At 51.7% G+C, this 20,001-nt stretch overlaps 2 protein-coding genes across 9 annotated transcripts; both read left to right on the forward strand.

Annotated features, from left to right (window-relative positions):
• The first annotated feature begins 1 nt into the window (after position 1).
• VAMP4 (vesicle associated membrane protein 4) lies at positions 2 to 12,549 on the forward strand. The gene is made up of 8 exons (XM_030494886.1): positions 2 to 111; positions 468 to 579; positions 2,640 to 2,686; positions 3,042 to 3,092; positions 9,788 to 9,888; positions 10,463 to 10,542; positions 10,705 to 10,756; positions 11,857 to 12,549. The coding sequence occupies exons 2-8, from the start codon at positions 514 to 516 to the stop codon at positions 11,883 to 11,885; spliced, it is 426 nt and encodes a 141-aa protein (XP_030350746.1). The 5' UTR covers positions 2 to 111; positions 468 to 513; the 3' UTR covers positions 11,886 to 12,549.
• Positions 12,550 to 15,673: 3,124 nt separating this feature from the next.
• ITPA (inosine triphosphatase) lies at positions 15,674 to 19,780 on the forward strand. Of its 8 annotated transcripts, none has more exons than XM_030494877.1 (10): positions 15,725 to 15,877; positions 15,963 to 16,020; positions 16,099 to 16,163; positions 16,345 to 16,500; positions 16,593 to 16,739; positions 16,882 to 16,955; positions 17,808 to 17,839; positions 18,525 to 18,640; positions 19,154 to 19,230; positions 19,551 to 19,780. In XM_030494877.1, the coding sequence occupies exons 1-10, from the start codon at positions 15,815 to 15,817 to the stop codon at positions 19,669 to 19,671; spliced, it is 909 nt and encodes a 302-aa protein (XP_030350737.1). In that variant the 5' UTR covers positions 15,725 to 15,814; the 3' UTR covers positions 19,672 to 19,780. The 8 variants fall into 8 exon arrangements, with proteins under 8 accessions (XP_030350744.1, XP_030350737.1, XP_030350738.1 ...); XM_030494878.1 differs by having other exon boundaries at positions 15,726 to 15,877; positions 16,593 to 16,721; XM_030494880.1 differs by having other exon boundaries at positions 15,728 to 15,877; positions 16,674 to 16,739.
• Positions 19,781 to 20,001: the final 221 nt, after the last annotated feature.

A 20,001-nucleotide genomic window follows, 5' to 3' on the forward strand; every position in this document is an offset into this window, starting at 1 on the left:
ATTGCTCGGCGCTCGGCGCGATGGGCGGAGCGTCGAGGCGGTCGATGGGACAGCTGACTCGCCGCCGCCGCACCGGCCATTTCCCGCCGGCCCGGCCCGGAGCGGAGCCCGGTGAGCGCGGCTGCCGTGGTGGGGTCCTGTGTCGTCGCGGGGGTTGGGTGCCTCTGTCTGGGCACCGGCTCTGCTCGCCGGCGGCCCCTGTGGCACCGGCGGGCTGGACCGGAATCGGCGGGGCCGGGTGGAAGTGTGGGTGTGGGGCACCGGCTACCCTTGCATCCCCCCTCCCCTGCGGCTCTTGCACCCTTGTTTCGTCCTTCCCCTTCTCCTCTCACCCCTCCGGGGACACCGGTGCGGGGCTCCCCGGGCACCGCCGCGTCCTGCTGGGCCTGGCGAGGGGCGGCCCGGGCCGCGCGGTTGGGACGCCGAGCAGCGGGGTGACCCGGCCGGTGTCTGCACCCTCTCCGCAGGCTTCTCCTCCCGGGCACGAAGCCGCCTCTCCCGCAGGCAGAGACCATGCCCCCGAAATTCAAGCGGCACCTGAACGACGACGAGGTGACGGGCTCGGTGAAGAGCGAGCGGGTGAGTGGCGGCGCGGCCGGTCCCTCCGGTGCCGCGGGCCGTTGCGGTGCCGGAGCCGGCCCTTGCTTCAGAAGCGGTGCCCGGGGTAGGTGCCCACGGAGGGCAGGTGGTTGTTGGCGCACCTCGGGGGCCCCAGGGCCAGGTACTGCGCCGTGCCGTTAGCCGCTGGGCCGGCCGCGGCAAGGTGGGCTGCAGCTCCCTTTGCCGAAGGGGCTGGTGCTGCCGCGGCCTGCAGCCACCGGGCCCGGGTCGCTGTCGATAATGACATTTAGTTAGTGAGGGGACTGTCCGTGCAGCAAACCTGATCTGTGTGTTTTAAAACAAGCCTCACTGGGATATCCTCCTGTTTTGGGAACCTGATTCAGTTCCTTTAGGCTGTGAGATCCTGGTGTGCTCCCGTCTCCTGCCCCTGCGCACAGCTAGGCCTGGCCATCAGAGCTCTCCTCCCCATGCTGCTGGCTGAAGGGCTCTTGTGAAGTTACCCTGTGCTTTACAGGTCGTTGTTTTTTTTCCCTGTCACCAAGTTCCCCTGATGTTTCAGGCTTTGAATACAGTCAGAGTGGTGCAGTTGCCTGTTTTAGACAAAGTGGACTGAACATATGTTTGTCCTGGGGTCATACTATGCTAGAACTGAGTTTAGACTGTAGTCTAAAATGTTGCTGCAGTTCGTGACAGCCATCAGCAAGATGAGGATCCTGTGTTGTCAAGTGTGGTTTGCTCAGCCCTTGAGGGAGGCAATGGCTGAAATTATTTCGTGTTCTTGTTTCTTGCTTAAGTTGATTAAGCAAATGTTACAAGGATGGAAATGTAGGTGAGCTTCAAAATAAGAGCACTGCGCTTCAGGTGGAAGCCCCAATTTACGCACAGAGGGAGCAGCAGCTCTTGATACCATAAGGACAACCCAGTCTGTTCATAGATCCACACGTTTAGTGTGCCATTCCCACTCTTGATTTTTTTTTTTTTTTTTTTTTTTACCCTAAGTAGATGTTATAGGGAGCTTGTGGCTTGGTTGGAAAATTTGTGCTGCCCTGATATGAGAAATGAACTCTAGTACTGTTTGTCTGAAACTTTCAGGCTTAAGTGGGATTGTGGGGTTGCTCTTAAAAATCAGCCTTTGGACTGTCTGATGGAGTGCAGTGGAACAGCAAATCTGAGCCCAGGAGGAGCCCTTTGGTGCAAAGCAGAGGAGCTACCAGACCATTCTGCTTTCCAGCCCGGCTGTGGACTTTGCCTGAGTTGAGGGTTTGGAAGGGCCAACCCCTCTGGACATGCCTTACAGAGAACCCAGCGTGTTTCTTTGCAGTCATCCTTCTTACACCCGCTGCCATCAGATGGCTGGAGAAACCATGTCCTTCACACTGTGATGAGTGGATCCGACTTCCCATGTGGATGGAACACTTCAGGGTGGCTGATGGTCTTTGAGCAGCTGCCATTGACAGATTGCAGCACTGGGGATTGTCCCTTGAACAGAGGCGCCCTTCCTTCCACAGCAGGCCTGCGCAGAGACTCCACTTTCTGCCTGCTAACACTGGCTGCTTCTGCATCACAGGGAGTTGTACTGATCCCTGGAATTGGGATCTGAACCTGTGCAGGCAGCTGGCCATTGATATAAATCCAGTTTGGCTCAGTGGCAGAGGTGCAAGTTGTCCCCAGTCAGAGCTGCAGAGCTGTGCTTTGCAGAGTTAGCAAACACTGCCACAGTGATAATACCAGCACAGAGACATCCAGTTCAGTCCTTGGTCACAAGGGGAGAGAAATGGAGTGACTCCAAACAAGAGTACTGTCAGTCCCCTCCAGAGGAGGGCTTGCGTGTAACCTGCAGTCAGAGGATGCTGATTGTGTCTTAAGAGCTGATTGTGTCTCAAGAGATTGTGTCTTCTCTCCCCACAAGGGGAGAGAAATGGAGTGACTCCAAACAAGAGTACTGTCAGTCCCCTCCAGAGGAGGGCTTGCGTGTAACCTGCAGTCAGAGGATGCTGATTGTGTCTTAAGAGCTGGAAGTGTGCGTGGGAAATGGTGGTTACTTGTTGATGTGGTTTGGCTCTTTTCTGTGTTTGCAGAGAAACCTGCTGGAAGAAGATTCAGATGAAGAGGAAGACTTTTTCTTGTGAGTTTCTGAATGGCTGCTCTAGGGAATGCAATGTCTTAACTGCCTAAGCTCTGAGACTGCAGGTGTCGAATACCAAAAGCTGCTCCCTGCCTTGTAGGGGGGGCTTGGGAATCAAAACCTTCGATTCCTTTGAGATGAGGCTTGGCATCGAGCATGAATTAGATTTAATAGGTGTGACCTTTATAAAAGTGGGGTGTCCCACGTATCCTAAGACCTGGGAGGGACTGATGGGAGGTATGAGAACACTCCTCTGTCCACAAGGTGTTGATTCTCTCTTGCGTATCTTTTGAGTCTGGTTTAAAAACATGTTTTCATTGTACCTTCCATCCTGATTGCAATTTTCTGCCTGCAGGAGAGGGCCTTCTGGACCAAGATTTGGACCCAGGAATGACAAGATCAGGCAGTAAGTTGCTGTTCCTCAGTGCCACACAGATAATATTTTATTCTGGCACTGTGAGCTCCTGCGCTGTCTTAACTATGTATTTCTGTGTAGTTTGGAATATGAACATGGCTTGTGCTTGCTTTCTTCTAACTGACATTTCCTTCCCTACGTGCCCACAGCTAAGGGAAATCTGAAATTTGATCCAAGTTATCAAGAAATCGTGCATTGACAGAGGCAAAGGGATAGGATTGTATTGCAGTAGTGTAGTGGAGTTTCTAAAGCTCTTGCTGTATTCTGGTGATGACCTGTTTCATGCTTTTATGAGGCTCACTCTCTAGAGCATTAACCCTGAATTCTAACCTTCGCTAACACCATTTTTTATTGCTTTATTGCTTTTTGTTTCATCCTGTAATTTCCTTCTCAATGTTACAAGAAAGCAAGTGGTCGGCAACACACCAGGACCGTGTTTTTTGGTCAGCGGCTAGTTTTCTGGCCTCTTCTTCTCAAGATAAAAACTTGATATAGGTCACCTGAAGATGAGCAGTGACTCAGTGAGGTCAAAGCAGCTGGAAAACAGGAAACCATTATGGCTGGAGGAGGATTACTAGGGCAAGAAGGAAGGAGTGAACACTCTAGATCTTTCTCCCATCGAATCATTTCCTGGATGATGCTTGTTCTGGGTTCCAGTTTGTCCTGCCCTGTCTTATGAGGGATGCAGTGGTGGTATTTAATGGAAAAGAGGGGAGATATTCACAGACTCCTGATTTATGTTGCACTCTTTCCTTTGCTGACCTCCACAGAGCCAGAAGAGAGATGTATGCGGGGACTGATGACCAGGCATTACTCAGACTGGGTTGACTTGTGTGCAGCCTGAGTGTTGCTCTTCATTAGGGATTGTTTTTCATGCCAGGAAGAAGTCAGCACAAGCTCTGAGACGACTCATTGCCAGTGTCAGTGTTAGCGCTTGCTTGTGTGCCCGCTCACCGTGTTACCTTGAGGAGTGAAGGGCACTTGAGGTGCACAAGAAGCACTGAGTTGGTCACTGTGCCCTGTGTTTTCAGAGGATCTCTGTTCCCTCCAGGGTGTGAGGATGCTGTTGGTAGAGGTGCATTACTCTGGCCCTTAGAGTAAGCCAGTGTGGATAAAGCCTCCCTCTAGGTCAGGGCCAAGCTGATCAGGAGTGGATGAGAGGGATGAGGTTTGGTTTTGTGAGTGGAGTCCTGCCCCCTAAAAAGGTGGAGAGGGGGTGACATCTACACCTTTGTCTTCCAAAGGAGGGGCTTAGGTAGAGGAATGATGCAGTTCACTCTCGTTTCAACAGGGGAGGAAAAGGAAGGTGGATTTCAGTTACTGCTGAAACACTGTAAGGAAAAGACATTCGAAGGAGGAATTTGAGCATTTGGAGAGCTGAAACATAGCTGGATAAAGCTAGAGACTAGCTGTGTCTGGAGGACCAAGGTGTGAAGATAGGTGTAAAAGGAAACTGGATGCAGGATTGGGTAGAGGAAAAACTGATGGGATTATGGGAGGAAAGGTGTGGAACATGTTGAACGTGAGGGGCAAGACTGGAAACTTTTTGTAGTTGTCCTTGGCAGCGAAGGGACTTGAGTCAAGGTGGTGAGTTGGGCAGCAGAGACCCTCAAGGCTGGCTCAGCTGCAGAAGGAGATGGTGGGGAACATTGCAAACCACATGGGGGAAAGAGGTGAGTTAGAGCCAGCAATAACAGCAGGAGGAAGCGTCACAGTCCCCTCTGTGCTGCTTTTTTGTCTTGATGTGTCTGGAAGTTCAAGCTCTGTCCCAACAGCTGCTCGGTTGGAGGAGACACTCCTCTGGTAATTAAGTGGCTGCGCGGGGTTCCTTAGGCTCCCTCTGAGACCTCCCTGTCCCTGGGGAGGGCTGGAGCTGAAAGGCAGCTTTTAATAGGCTCCTATCCTTTTCCCAAGAGTTATAAAGAACAGGTAAGGGAGAGCTGATTTCTCTTCTCTGCTTTTGCTTCCAGGCTATGTGAGAAGTACTGAATGTGTGTCATGAGAACTCTTAGTGCCTTTTTGGGGGAAGGTGAGATGTTCATCTTCCACCTGTTTTATTTAGAACAGGAGCCTCTTATCACAGGTCCTATTTTCAAAAGTACTCCTAAAATCACCCCCTTTTCTGTGCTGCTTCACTTCCTTCACCACCAATGTTTCTGCTTTCAGGTGACGGTGCTGCTGGCCCTGCTTGTGCTGGCGATGAGGCTGAGCATGCTGCCATGGTTTCCCAGGAGCATGTGGTTCTGCCATTGTATTGCTGAGGGTGGCCAGTATCCCCAGCACTGGGGCTCGGCCTCAATGGTTCTGTCTGGCTGCAAGTTGCATCCAGAGGAGGAGGAGGGTTTGGGGAATGGTTTGAAGGCAAGAGTTGACAGCAGCTTCACAGGGCCTGGCTGTCTATCACAGGTTGCTGGTTGTGCAGTGGACCCCAGCCATAGTCCAAGCTTTCATTCAAAGGTAATACTGAGACCATGTTGTCAAGCATTGTTGTTGGGTATAATCCTTTCAAGGACTGAAAGGCTTCAGGGAGGCATTGACTGCTGTCTTCCTCAGAGCTGGGATGAAACAGCAAAAAAAACCCCCAGTTAACTGTGGCATGGTTCAGTGCTGACAGCCCATTTTTGAGTACAGCAGGGCTTTCTGCTGGGCGGCCTCTCTGCAGAGAGACATGCCTCGGAGAACACTGTGCTCTCCTGGCCTCCTGCCTTTGCACTGTCCATCCAGCTTGGCTCTCCATCCTGTTCCCTCTTGCCTGGGTTACTGCCACAACGAGGGGTGTTTGGGTTTAATTTGCACCAAAATACACAGCGCTATTAATATCACTGGGGTGGAAAATATAAGTGTGTCATGCTGGCTGTAAACAGCCAGCTTGGAGACAAGAAGCAGCTTTGAGCAGTGCATCCCATGGTGCGTGCATGGCCTGTTTATTGTGTCTGAAGAATGCACCACTGTTGTTAGCCCAACACTGTGACCATCCCAGGGAGTTTTTCAGTAGCTAACCTGGAGTAGCCAAAATGGAAAGGCTTATTCCTCCCACTCTGGTCCCCGCAAAGCACTAAGAAAAGAGGAGTCTAAACCAAGCTGAGTGCTGTTGGATCTCTTGTTGCTTTGACAGTGTACACTTGCTGTCCTTATTAAAAGCATCATATATGCAGTAATTAGTAAGAAAGAGGCTCATGGGAGACATATTTTATGCTTTTGTCTTGCTCGCTTTCTTGGCAGGTATTCTCCTTTATTTCTCTTGGAAATCTGGCAGGAGTGAAGCACATGAAATGCATGTGTCAAAAGCCAATAGCTCGCTAACAGGAAATACGCTTCGTATTAGAGGATTCATTCTCTCTTGCCAAGTAAAACAAGAAAATGTTTTCTTCTTGATGTGACTTGAGTTTCCAACCTTAAGCATGCCAAACTCATGGGAATTTCTGAGTTTGTTCTGGAACTGCAGGGCTAATGAATAGGCCGGGCACCTTTCAGACCCTCCCGAGAAACATGTCTTGCAGCAGTGATGGATGGGAAAGAGCAGAAAGCAAGGGCTGGCTTAAGGTCTGGTTAAAGCACTGTGTGGAGAACAAAGTTTCATTCCCTGGCTTGGTCTCTTCCTTCCTGGCTATTTTCCAGGGTTCTCTTTACATCAGATTGATTTGAGCACCAGAAAGTATTGGGGTGCTCAAATGTGTCTGTGTTCCATGGGAGTTAAACATCTCAATATTTGCAAGAGTTAAAGCCTTGATTTCTCTATGCTTCCGTTCTCCATCTGTGAAATGCGTTGTTCTTTTGGGCATGGCTAACAGCATGCCCAGGGTATGAGCAGGTAGCAAAGGCACACAGTTTTTTGTCAGCAGCTCAAGTGAAAACAGGTGGGATGCTGAGATGCAGCTTGGGCAGTAGGGTCTGTGCTCCATAGGTCTCTCCCAAATGCTTGATGCACCAGAGCAGCTTCAAGTTACATACCTGCCCACTTTGCCTCAAACACTTTGGGGTGGCCCAGGACTACAGAAGTATCTCTCCAGGTGCTGACCTGTACTGGAGGGGTACCAGGTGGTGCTGCACATTCCTAGATGCATTGTAACCTTGTGTGCTCCCACTTGTTCGTTGTACTAAGATAACTTGGTTACAAATCTGTTGTGGGAGGAAATCTCTTTATTTTGCAGCCAGTAAACTATTCTAGAAACATTTACATACTGCAAATGTAGTCTTCTGCCTGTGAAACTGATGTTTAAAGCCTTCTAGTTTTTGCCAAGTTGGCTTATCTGGGATAGCAGATGTTTCCGCATTTCCTCCCTCACCCCAAGCTGTAGCAGCATTGCTGGCAGCTCTGAGCTGGGACTTGTCCATTGTGCTGAGGTAAGGGAAACCCCCTTCACAGGGCATGCCTCCTCCTCACGTCTTCACCTGCTGCTCCGGGGAAGGGTCACAGGTCTGTGCATGTCCTCTGTGGGGTGGACACTTTGCTCCACAGGGCACCACCACATGTTTCCCAGGCAGCATCTGCCTGCATCTTCAATGCCACTTTCTGCACTTTCTTAATGGTGGCAGCTCTGCCACTTGCCTTGTACCTTGTAAGAGGATCAGAACAGGGTGGTGGGCATGGGGCACATTCCTGCTGAGAGGCATTTGGGGATTATCTGTGCCTTTCCCCTCCGGATAAGAAACTCCTGGCAGGTGGCTGCCATCGATATGGAAGGCAGGAGCTGCCACCACACAGTGTAGGTGGATTCAGAGAGATGCTGCTCCCACAGGGAAGCAGCACAGCGATGCAACACAGGGAAGGCAGGTTCCTTTCTTGTGGTGTCCTAAATAAAGCAAATTTTCACATTCAGTGCTGGAATCCAGCATGTGCCATATGAGGGCTGTTAAATCGGAAATTGGCTTCAGAGGCATTGCCTGGCTGTTCCAGCTCTGGAAGCTATAGTGGTGCTACAGAGCCCGACCTGAAATGCTAAGATGGAAGCCCCTTCATATTCAAAGATCTGGAGCTCTTTCTAGAGCTTTTGGGCAGGAAAAAAAAAAAAAAGAAGCCTTTTAATGACATTCCTTGCCTGTGTTTGGAATGATAAGTCAATGCGAGCAAGGCATGCGCTTTTCCTTTGTGACCACTACTGCTTGTGGCAGCTGCTCATGACATGCAGCTTGGTGCGAGCATCTGTGTGGCGAGAGGCATGTAGCGGTAGGGAGACAGGAGAAATAGGTCAGTGTGAACCTATGTCTCTAGTTAATTAATTAGTGGTATGGTGGCTGGGACGGTGCCCTGCTCCCGATTCTGCCGCATTGACTGGCCTTGGGCAAGTTGCTCTGGGTCTCTCTTGGCCCTGGTTTCCCAGGCCATGGTGGAGGATAATGCTGTCCTCGTCATACCAAGTGCTCTGAGCTTAGGTGCTGGATGATGGCTCTCTATGTGGTGGAGTTGGGTCTGTTGCTGCTGTAAAACCCCTGATTTGGCAAATAACATTGAGCTTCTGCATCTGTGAGATGGCAGTGGGGAGGAGAGGGTTTTGTGCGGATCTGAAAAGGATGGTGTGACTAGATAATTTGGGGAGCACGACAGTGTAGATGGTAAGCAGGTGCTAAAGAAAAGGTGCTGGCAATCCTTTCTGTTGAGGACACCAGTGCCACACTGTTAATAGGAGGAGGTGTGTGTTTATGGTAATGTGGAATGCTGCTAAAGTGGCCTGTTTGCGCTGCATATTTAGCAAATGCTGGATGCATTCTGATATGTTTAAAGTGCTTAAATGTTTTTAATCGAGGCAACCTCACCTGTCAAACCCAAGACATATGCAGAGTGAGTGGCCTGGAGCTATTTCTGGTTTGTTGCCCTGCGTGTGTGTCGCATTGCCTCCAAGACATTGCTGTTGCCACTTACTTTCTGGGAACAGTATGTCTCCAACAATGTATTGTCTCCCTAGGGCCCCAAGAAATTTCTCCAGGAAAATCAAAGTGTATTAGCTCCAATATACAAACCAGAATGTAGCAGTATTTTTCCACCAGGAGAATTTTTCTCTCTTACCAATATGGCTTTTTTTATGGAATGAATAAATGCATTTATAATAACCCTGCGGGTGTGATTTAGGCTACCGTTCACTGAAGCAGCTACCCACAGAGTTGCGTAACCTGTGAGAAGATGGATTATAATAACTTGGTTTAGTTCATATCAGCCATTTCTTTACTGTCCTCTTGATGGCTCTGGCAGAGCGGGGTTCATTTAGCAACTCAGTTCCCAGAAGTATGAGTGCACCTTGCTTTGATTTTTCCCTAGTTATTTAGCAAAGGTACAGTGCAAGGTTCTGTGAAATCTGGAAAGATAAGGTGTAGTTTTTATACCTTTTTTCCCTTTGTGAGCTCTTCTGCAGCAGAGGTGCCCACCAACAGCAACTCGTGCCTTTTCCTACTGCATTTGTGTGTTAAAGGTGTTACAGAGGGTGCCCTGCGTCTAACTGACTTCCCAGTACCCTCTGAGCCCCTTGTGTTCTCTCACCCTTCCTGGGGTTGCTAGAGAGCCACCTCAGGTGATGCCATGCCTCTTGCTTTCTGGCATCCTATCAACCTCCCTCCAGTGTTGTCCCCTTTGGTTTTTGTCAGTGAGCTCTGGGATCCCACCATCCTGCGCGGATCTGAGCAAGGGCTGGCACTGCAGAGCACAGCTGGTGATGTTTGCTTCTGCTCCTCACGCTGCCTTTGCTCTGCTCTAGTGTCCAGAATCAGGTGGATGAAGTCATCGACGTTATGCAGGAGAATATCACGAAGGTGATTGAAAGAGGCGAGCGGCTGGATGACCTGCAGGATAAATCAGGTGCGATGCTAAATGCAGCTCTGCCGACCTGTTCCCCACATTTCTTCACTGCTGCTGGGCCAGGTTACCTGTTTTCAGCTCAGAATGACAGACCTGGGCTTGTATTTCTGCCCTTCCTGGGAGAGGTGTTTCACAGTCTTAGGCTGCAGATCTGACTTTCTGCTGACATTCTCCTTCCACCTTTGCCTTCTGCTGCTCTGCATAGGGGCATTAGTTTGGAGGCATTTGGGTACTGTGATATAGTTGGTCCTTCAAGCAAAGGTAGATTGATCTGTTTCCCAATGGCCCGGAGCACTTCTGTTGTCTGCTCCCCTGCTGGCTAGCAGAGCAAAGCCCTGTCCGCGGATGACAGCCAGTACAAAGGGGGCTCAGTGGGACTCTGGTAGGTCTGTGTGTGCTCTAGCGAAGGGCGTCACATTGGCATCTGCTGTGGCTTTGGTGAATCACGCTGTGGTTGGGTCTTTTCCCCTAATGCAGAGTTTATTGCTTAAAACTCAGTGGAGTCAGTAGAATGAGTGGATGGTCCGGCTCCCTGTATGTGCCACTGAATCACCTCTTTTCTTTCCTTTGATAGAAAGTTTATCAGACAATGCCACAGCTTTTAGCAACAGAGCCAAGCAGCTTCGGAGACAGATGTGGTGGCGAGGCTGCAAGGTGAGCAACAACAGGAACAGGCAGGGGTGGGTTTGTAGAAGAGAGGGGATGGAGAAGCTCTGCTTTCTAGCTCAAAAGATGCTGGAAGGCAAAGGCCTTCTTTCAGGTCAGAGCAGCTATATGTGTCACCCTGTGTAACATGCCTCTGTGCTCCTCTTGCAGATGAAGGCAATCATAGCACTGGTGGCAGTCATTCTTCTGCTTGTGATCATTGGTGAGTAGCTCCAGGTCCCCTCAGCCATGTCTGGCATAGAAATACTTGTGGCACTCCATACTGAGTGCCACCATGGTGCTGCTGTCCCTGTGGGAGACCACCTGAGTCACTCTGTCAGGCCCTACTCTGCCTTAGCATGTCGTAAGTGGTGCCTGTAGACCACTCTGTGCTCTTCTTCTGCAAGGCTTAAATGTGCATGCAGAGAGGCAGGCTCAAACCAAGTCCTGCTGACTGTGGCCAAAGCAAGCCAGTGCTGCCCAACCAACATTGTATTGATCCAGGGCTGGCACCCATAGATCCTGAGGCTGGTGGGAGTAGATGGAAGGGTTTTAGACCAGAGCAATGGCTTCCAAAGGCCTCTCCACATATTATCAGCCAACTTGCAGTGAGTCTGCTCCCTGCACATGCTCCACCCCAAAGCTGCTGGGCTGCTTAATTTTCAGCAAGTAGCTGTGGGTCTGACAGCTGTGGGTCAAGACCATTGTGGGTCTGACATTGGTCCCCTCCCCTGCCTTCTGCCTTTCCTGTTCTCTCTGGAGCTCCCCAGAGTGGAGATGTCACTGCTCTCCCTACCAAACAGGTAATGACAACCAGAGCATGTTTCTTCCAGGCAAAAGTAGTTCAGCCCTCTGCCTGCAGATGATGTGCTGTGGGGATCCAAGCAGCCCAGCATGGCAGCACAGCTCTTCTGTGCTAGTGGGTCTGGAGGGTTTTCTTCTCACCCACTGTAGCTGGGGGCAGCTCTGTAACTGTTTTTGTTACTTCAGCCAAACCCTTGTGGCCTGTTTGTCCTGCTGACACACAGCCTGCAGCAGGAGAGGCAGAGCTGGCAGCAGTGTCAGAGCGTTGTAGAGTGAGAGACTGATGGAAAATCCCATCTGGTTTCATTTTGGGAAGCTGGAAGGAGATGAAGGTGGCAGGAAATGTTGTCTAGCATGTGTGTAGGCAACAGATTGCATTAGCTTGAGCTTGGAAACACGCTTTCCCTCACAGCTGTTTGGTGTTTGTTGCTACAGGAATGGGGGGGGGGAGAATCTCTAGCAAGGAGGGGTGTTGCACGCAAAGGTGTATGGCTGAGAGCTTGTTTCTTTGTTTTCCAGTACCCATAGTCCTGAAGTACCACACCTGACCGGGCAGCTGGAGGCTTTGGTGGAGCTGGCTCTGGGATAACCAAACTGCTGTGTAATTTAAGTGAGATATCTGTATATAGCTTTGAAGTTGTTTTTCTCCAAGGAGTGAGGAGGCAGCGGCAAGTAGCCAGTTCTAACAGTGTTTTAAGAACTGCCAAATGACCCTTTTTTGGTTTAGTACCTGCTCCTGCTGTCAGATTTATTTTTCTTTTTCTTTTATGTATAACAGAAGATTCAGTTCCCAAACTGCCCGTTTGGTGGAATTCTGGGTCTCTGGTTTGGAACTGGCTACTTGCCACTACGGTCTATCTGTATATATGGTTGAGTTGTAATATTAATAATAATAATACCATTTGAGCAGTTCCCTGCTGCCTGCTATGGAAGGCAAAGGGGACTGTCCCTTCATTGGAGCAAAGGAGGGGAAAAAAGGTCTGAAGAGAAACATACCATTATGTTACAGGGAACTGACCCTTCTGTGGAGAACTGCAAGGGTGTTTTTTCTCTGTTGTTCAAAAAAAAAGGGGGTGGGGGAGGGGAATTAATAGGTTTTCCAATCCAGAAGACTTTCTGGTCCTGCCATGGGAATGCACAAGCTCAGTGTTTTCAGTATTGCTGCTTACAGCTGTGACTAAAGACATTCCAGTAAACATATTTTTGACTGTATATATGGAGTTCTTGCATATCTTCATGAAGTTCTGGAGGACATTCAGGGCTCTCCACTGCTGGGAGTCCTGAGGAAAGGGCCGTTTCAGTGTTTTCTTAACCAAAAGCGAGAACACTGTGTAAAGCCCAGCTATTAGCTCAATGGTACAAAAGACACAGCAGCAGGACAGCAACTCTCCTGAAACCAGTCCACAGTGAACAAGCCCACGTCATATTCAGAGCCCTTCACCTTAATGTGGTGGTTTTGAATGTCAGCCCATTTTCCTTCCCTGTGATCCGGCGGGGTGGGGGTTGTTCCCAGATACATGTGCTGGGGTGCTTGGAGAGATGTAAGGGCCTCTGTTCTGAACTAAGCGGGAGCTGAGCTCCTCCATCCATGGGTGGTACTGCTGTGTTTGGGCTGTCTCCAACCTTTGTCTCAGGTGTCGGTGGCATTTTCGTCTGCCCTTTATTTTTCAGACCCTTGTTCCTGAGCTGAGGTCAGGCTCTCCTGGTTCTCTTTTTGTCGTCTCTTTTCTGAAGAGAGAAGCATTGTCCTGCTTAGTGTATGCCTGAAGTAAAGTTGGAGAGGGGAAATGGTGCCCCACAGAATTCCCAGTGCAATGCCCCAGCTTCCTCTTCTAAGCCTGCCCCCAGGACCTTGTACACAGTTTCCACCTGAGTGGTGGTGCTGCCCCATGCAGAGAAGGGGATTAAAAGTGAGCACAGCAGGCTGGAGGGTTGGTTGTGATTACAAGTGCTGCTTGCCCAGGTGAAGTATAAATAGGGCTTTTCCATTCTGTGGGCCCTGGTCTCTCCAGGTGGGAGCCAGAAAGCCAAGCTGGGTTTTCCCTCCTGAAGTATAGCCTGGTTTTAAGATCATGCACTCAGTGGAAGGGGCAAAAATCATCCTGCCTATGCCTTTGGGTACTCTCCACCTGCAAGGGATCAAGAAGGTGGATGAAGAGGGACTGTGTCTGTCTTCAGAAGTACTGCAGGTTTTACTGAACTATGGGGTACCTTGTCCTGCCAGCTGGGAAGTGAGTTAATAGTACTGTGAGCTTCCTTAATGGCTGTGCTGTGCCTGCTCTGATCTGCTTGCTGGGGCAGGCTTTCCTCCTGCTGCTGGAGAGTCCTGCCAGTACCTCTGGCTTTCTCTCCCAGCCCTCTTTGCCTTGGTGCTGCTGCTGCCACTCACAGAAGAACTTTGGTGCCACAAGAGTGTGTGAGGACTTCAGATCCCTGCTGGCACCGGATCTGAGCAAGAGAAGTTAGTTTTGTAGTTGCTTGCTAGAGGCAAAGGCTGGCTTTAATGCTAGGCTGAGGGCCTTGGAAAATGGGTACTGGGAGGATGAAGACTTCATGGCAACCATGCTGTATTAAAGAACTGCTTATAGATGCTGAATTTTGGAGCTGCTGCTACACCCTTGGAATCCTGTCCTTGCTGGGTTTGGCAGATCTCTGTCAGCAGCATCTCTTTCAGGGAGAGTTTCCAGGTAGTGAACTCTCATCAGTGCAGGCACTGGCATTAGCCCCCTCCACCCCCCAAAAGTGTTTTCATTAGCACCATCCTGGCACTGCAGCACTTCAGAAAGGCACAAATGCTTTCCAGCTGACCTGGATCCATAGAAAATGAGGTGACAGGGTCAGCACCCCTGACCATAGACTGTTTGTGTGTTGTGCCTGCCTGCTACCACGGACTCATCCTTCAGTACCAGCAGCACTGGACCATGACCAGCACAGGCAGCAGGCTCCTGCCCTGGAAGAGCTGGTTTTCCTCCACAGCCTTGCCAGAGTGCTTCTGCAGCACCTCCCAGGAGGCTGGGGTGCAAATGGCTGTACCTGAGATGCAGGGCAGGAAAAGCTGCCAAAGCCTTCAGCACACCTCCTTGAGTTGCCAGAATTAGGTGTTGATCAGTTTTAGGTTCAAGTCACTCAGTGCCGGGGTCGTCCTTCTCCAGGGACCAGCTCTGGCTGTGAGATGCACTAGCAGCAAATCAACAATCCTGGTCAGTAACTTCACAGTAATAGAATTTATTGAGCAAGTTTTATAGATTTGTTTGTTTGTTTGTTTTCAAGGCTGAAAAGATCATTACAGTGTTTCGTTTTGGGTATGTTACAGAGCAGTCCTCCTTATGTTCCTTTGAGATACTGTGGGTTTTATATTGCAGCCTGTGCCATCCCACCCTGGACTGGTGGCAGGGCGAACTATAGTGAGTGGAAAGGGTTGTTGTTTCCAGCAGTGTGTGCATGCTTTCGGGTTGGTTTTCACTTAGGAAACATTATGAAAGAGACTTTACAACAAAAACAATTCCGTCACCCAAGTGTGTAGGGTCTGTTTTATCCATTCCTTCTTTGTGCAGAAGACAGGCCTCTTCATTAGCTGCTCTTTTCCACATGATTGCTTTTTTACAGGGAATGTCATATTTTGGCTGGAGCTGTGCATTCCTCCTGCAGGGCTAGTTCCTCCTGCCAGGCTTGCTGGTGTGACCCGTGTGGTGAGACCCTGGGGACCCCATGCTTGAGGGCACAGGGGCTGCAGGGATAGATGGCTGCAGCTCTGATGCACGTGGGGAGAGGCCTCCCCTCTCCCAGCTCTGGGTGCTGACCAGAGGGGAAGAAGTCTCCCAGAGGGAGTCCCCTTGCAAATCAGGAGCTTCTGGGGGTACTGGGTACCATCCTGGGAGAGCTCCCAGGCCCCTGCTAGTGCCCTGCACCATATGGCTGGGGAGCACTGGGCTTCACTGACCCATTCCTCTAGGGCTCCACAGGGCAGCAGGGACCGTGTCTTGACTCCAGGAGTTTTTGCTACAGCTGGCCCTGCATCTGCCTTCAGTAATTGCAACTCGACCACTCCTACATAGGAAATCTGGTGCCAGAGTGCAAAGACGCGCCAGCGGCCGGAGAGTGAACAACAGCAGAGCTTGGAGCACGATCCGCTGGCCGATTCCCCCAACTGCGTGTGATTACACCTCAGGGAGCACAGGGAGGGGGCTCCTCCCGCCGCGGCTGCCAGAGCTGGGGAAGTAAACAGGGAGGCAGCGAGGGGACCGCCGGGACACGGCTCCGCCGCCCACTGGCGGTGCGGGTGCCCCCTGCGGGCCCAGCCTCCACAGCGCCTCTCGCGAGACTGCGTGCGCACCGGCGAGTGGCAAGTGCCCGCCCTCGGAGGACAGGAAGGTCGGAAGCTTTCCCCATTGGCTGGGCGTGCCGGGGCACCGTGCTGATTGGCCAATCAGCCGGCGCTGATTGGCCGCTGGGCGCGGAGGCGCGACGCGGGGCGAGGATGGCGGCGCCGGTGCGGCGGAGCGTGGTGTTCGTGACGGGCAACGCCAAAAAGCTGGAAGAGGTGGGGGCGGTCGCCTGGCAACGCGCGGCGGCTGCGGCCTGGCCGGGGTCTGACGGGCGGGTTTTCCTCCGTTCTCCCTCCGCAGGTCACCCAGATCCTCGGGGACTCCTTTCCATACACGTTGGTGGCGAAGAAGATTGACCGTAAGTTGGCGGCGGGTCTGGGCGGGACGCGGCGGTGCGGCCCGGCTGTCCCCTCACCACCGGTCTGTGTGTTCCCAGTGCCGGAGTACCAGGGAGAGCCAGACGAGATCTCCGTGCAGAAGTGCCGCGAAGCCGCCCGGCAGGTCGCTCGTTTTCTCCTTTCCCGGCGGTCGGGGCGGTGGTGGGGGTGCGGGGGGACCCCAGCCCCGGCGGGGCGGGAGGCAGCCGGGGGCACTCGGGCAGCCGGGACGGCCTGAGGAGAGTCAGGGACACATCCGGGCCTGGGCTGGCCTTCAGGTGATGGTGAATTCTTGTCGGTGACAGTGTTCTGGCAGTCCTGCTGTTGCTCCTTTGGCCTCATGTGTCCCTCGAGCGGCAGCAGGACATGACAGTTCCTTCAGCCCAGCTCTAGCAGCAGCAGGACACAGTTTTCTGTCAGCTGGAGCTTCTGATGGATCAGCTTCCAGAGCTGTCTCTGTGGTGGGTGTCTTAAAAGAACCAAGTGAGCACTGGGACTCAAGGAAAACACAGGCATTCCTCCAGGATACAGGCTTTCCCTTTCCTTGTCCCAGAATTCCTGGCCCCCAGGAGGACAGGGGATGTTCAGCTCTGCTCTCTTTTTTCCATGCGAGATCTTTCCTACTGTTCTTCAGCCGCTCTGGCCTGCCTCGGGAGAGCATGAGTTTGATTCTGTCTATCTGGTGTGTATTGCCTTTGAGGTAAACAGCTCTAGCTACTGCTGAATTTTTGTGGTATTGCTGTTATTAAGGACATGTGAGAATAGGATAGAGCAAAAAAATGGATTTGGAGGCAGTGCCTTCCTCTAGGTCTAATTTTTCCATTCTTGGGCTTTCGCTGTAGGTTCAGGGACCTGTTATAGTAGAGGATACCTGCTTGTGCTTCAATGCCCTGGGGGGGCTTCCAGGACCCTACATGTAAGTAGGAGGGACCTTGCTTCACCTTTTTGTGCTCTGGAGTTAAGAGTGCAGGCTGGCAGGGTGTGCTTCACAGGGGATTCTCCATGTGCCAGGACCAGTAGGGTCAGGGAGGTGATTACTTGTCTGTGTCCTTAGCTTCATCCAGCATCCCAGGGGCTGGACTTAACTTCTTGAGCCCTGCTGCAAGTCATTGTGCAGGACAAGAGACAGACCTGAACCATTGGCTCTGGCTTCTGATCTACAGTGCCTGCTCTTGCAGCCAGCTTGGGAATGTGGTGCCACAGCAGAGCTCTCTTTAGTTAAGGCACCACATATTTCAGCAGGACTCTGGGATGAGAGGCCTATAGGTTCTCATAGGGACTGCTTTAATCCAGCAGATTACAAGATTACTAGATTACAGTGTAACCCCACTAACAAAATACTGCCTTAGCTTCTGGAATTAACTTATTTCGTGATTAATTCTTCCAAACTATCTCTGCTGAGCTAAACAGAGACAGAAAAACTTTATATGATGAAGTTGTCACTAGAACTGGGTATAAGATGTGAACAAGTTGTGTTGAGAAATGTATTTTTGCATGTCAGTGCTCACAAGTGAGAATTGGGTTATTTACATAGACCCCAGTACTGCAGTAAATTAAATACCCCGCTGCTGTTTTCACTGTGTCCCATTCAGTTTAAGAGCTGGGTCTGTCATCAGTGGTGAATAGTCCAGAAGCAGGTGATTTGACAGCACCTTTAAGAGGGATTCAAAGGGCTTTGAAAATGTAGGCAACAATGTCTGTATTTCTCAGCCTGTATTGCTGAAAAATAGCAGCAAAAATGAATTTTTTCTCTCTTCTTCCCCTTCAGAAAATGGTTCCTGGAAAAACTCAAACCAGAAGGTACTGCCTCCCATGCTACTGCTCTGCATGTAACTTGGTCCTTTTCAAACTACATGGATCCCTGCCCATGCTGGGTTCTGCTGGGTGTGCTTGCCCATCACGCTGTCTGTTTCACAGCCAGTTCCTTTCTTATCTGTCCAGCTCTGTCCCTTCACATTCCTCCTTTGAGCCTATTCTGTGCCCTTCTTCATGGGAAGTTTTTCCTCCCAGTGGCTTCGGTGTCATCCCTGGATTCCCAGACTCCTGCCTCCACAGGATGGTGGCAGGGTATGTGAGAACTTCCTCCGAAGGCCCCTCTCCACTAGTGCTCACCATCCTTGGCATGCAGTGACTGCTCTTGATCCTGCAGTTAAGAGTGTGGCTGCAAATCCCATGCTGGTGTCATGAGCACGAGTGTTAATTACGCTGATTCAGAGTGGGATTTAGTCCTCTCTGCTGCTGTGTGCTCATTTGCTTCCACTCATATTAATAGCGGGGCCCTGCTCACTCTGTGTTAGATCTGAGGCTCTGGCATCAGTCATAGGAGGGATCCAGCCAAGAGCATCCTCGTGCCTGAGCTTTGTCACCTCCCATAGTTTTAACTCTGTCTTGTGAATGTAGAATGCTCCCTCCATCCCTCTCTAGGTGGGTGTGTTGTGCTCCAAGGGAGAGGCAGTAACGCCGGGATCCTTTCTGTGTCGCTCAGGCCTGTACAAGCTGCTGGCTGGGTTTGAAGACAAATCTGCCTACGCTCTCTGCACCTTCGCATTCAGCACTGGAAACCCAGAGGAGCCCGTGAAGCTGTTCAAAGGCCAGACTCACGTAGGTGGTGTGCCCGGCGGAGGGAACGTGCTGAGGGAGGAGAGCTGCAAATACTCTGACAGCACTGACTCTGTTAAGGACAATTTTAGTGGCTCCTGGGTCACTCAATGCCCTCAGAGCTTCTCTGTGTTGGGAACAGGCTGATGGAGAGGGCAGGTGGTGGGTGTGGAATGCTGCAGCCCTTTTGCACAGCTGTCTGCACCAAATTCTGCATGTTGCCACAGTCTCTTCAGCCCCCTTGTCTCCCTCTGGCAGGATTGTATTTGAGTGCAGATGTTAGTTCTGTTAACTGTGGGGTAAAGGTGCTGTCAACACAGGGCAGCGTGATGGAGTGCTTAGTTTGGAGCTGCTTATTTTGCTCGCATCCTGGGAAGGAGACAGCACCAATGCAGCAAGCCTGCAGTGGCCACAGTGTGAGCTGTATCTGCATGTAGCTCTTCAGTCTGTGTTTGAAATGCAACTGCAAAGCTGCAAAACCACGGCTTACAGGGCTTTTTTACTTTCTTGTGGCAGGGGCTGATAGTGGAGCCCAGAGGCCCTCGAGATTTTGGCTGGGATCCCTGCTTTCAACCGGATGGCTACAACCAGACGTGAGTGCTGTTTCACCTACAGCTCTTTATGCAAACAAAGCCAGGGTCAAGGCTCTGTGTCAAGAGGAACCTGCTTCCAAAGAAGGGTGGCAGGGGGAAAACGCCCTCCTGGATCTGAACGTGGCAGGTTACAGGGAACTCCTGGATCCAGACAGGGTTGCTCTGCCAGCCTGTCACTACAGGCTGCAGCCAGGCAGAGTGACCTGCGGTGAGCAGAAGGGGAGCTCTTGGTGATGGGGAGGGATGGAACAGGACAGGACAATGACGACCCCTGCTGTAGCGTCTCTGCTGCTGAGATCTGTGGTTTCTTTCCCCTCCAGCTACGCCGAACTGCCCAAGGCAGTGAAGAACTCCATCTCGCACCGTTACAGAGCGCTGAGCGAGCTCTCTGCCTTCTTTCATCAGAGCAACTCGACAGAGCCCCGCTCAGGCCCCAGCTAGCCTCCACAGTTGCCCCGTGGCTCTCCGTGTCACACACAGCCCTGGGAGAGCTCCGCTCGGCTGCGGGCTGCCATTAAAGCTGCTCCTTTTGGAGCCACTGGTACCTTTTTCCCGGCCCGGTTTCGTTGCTTCAGCAGTGCTCGGCGGTGGGGGGAGGCTGGCAGGGGCGCGGTGCCAGGGTAAGCCCTGGCTATGCCCGGCCCTGCCCGGCCGCCCTTTCTGCCGGGGGAGCAGCAGAAGCCGCCGGGGACCGCGCCCCGGGGCTGCCAGCGCCCCGGGGAGGCGGGGCCGGGGCCTACCCGCTCCGGGGGGGGGCGGGACGTGGGACCC

The sequence above is a fragment of the Strigops habroptila genome, chromosome 8, assembly GCF_004027225.2.
Source record: "Strigops habroptila isolate Jane chromosome 8, bStrHab1.2.pri, whole genome shotgun sequence".
Lineage (NCBI taxonomy): Eukaryota > Metazoa > Chordata > Aves > Psittaciformes > Psittacidae > Strigops > Strigops habroptila.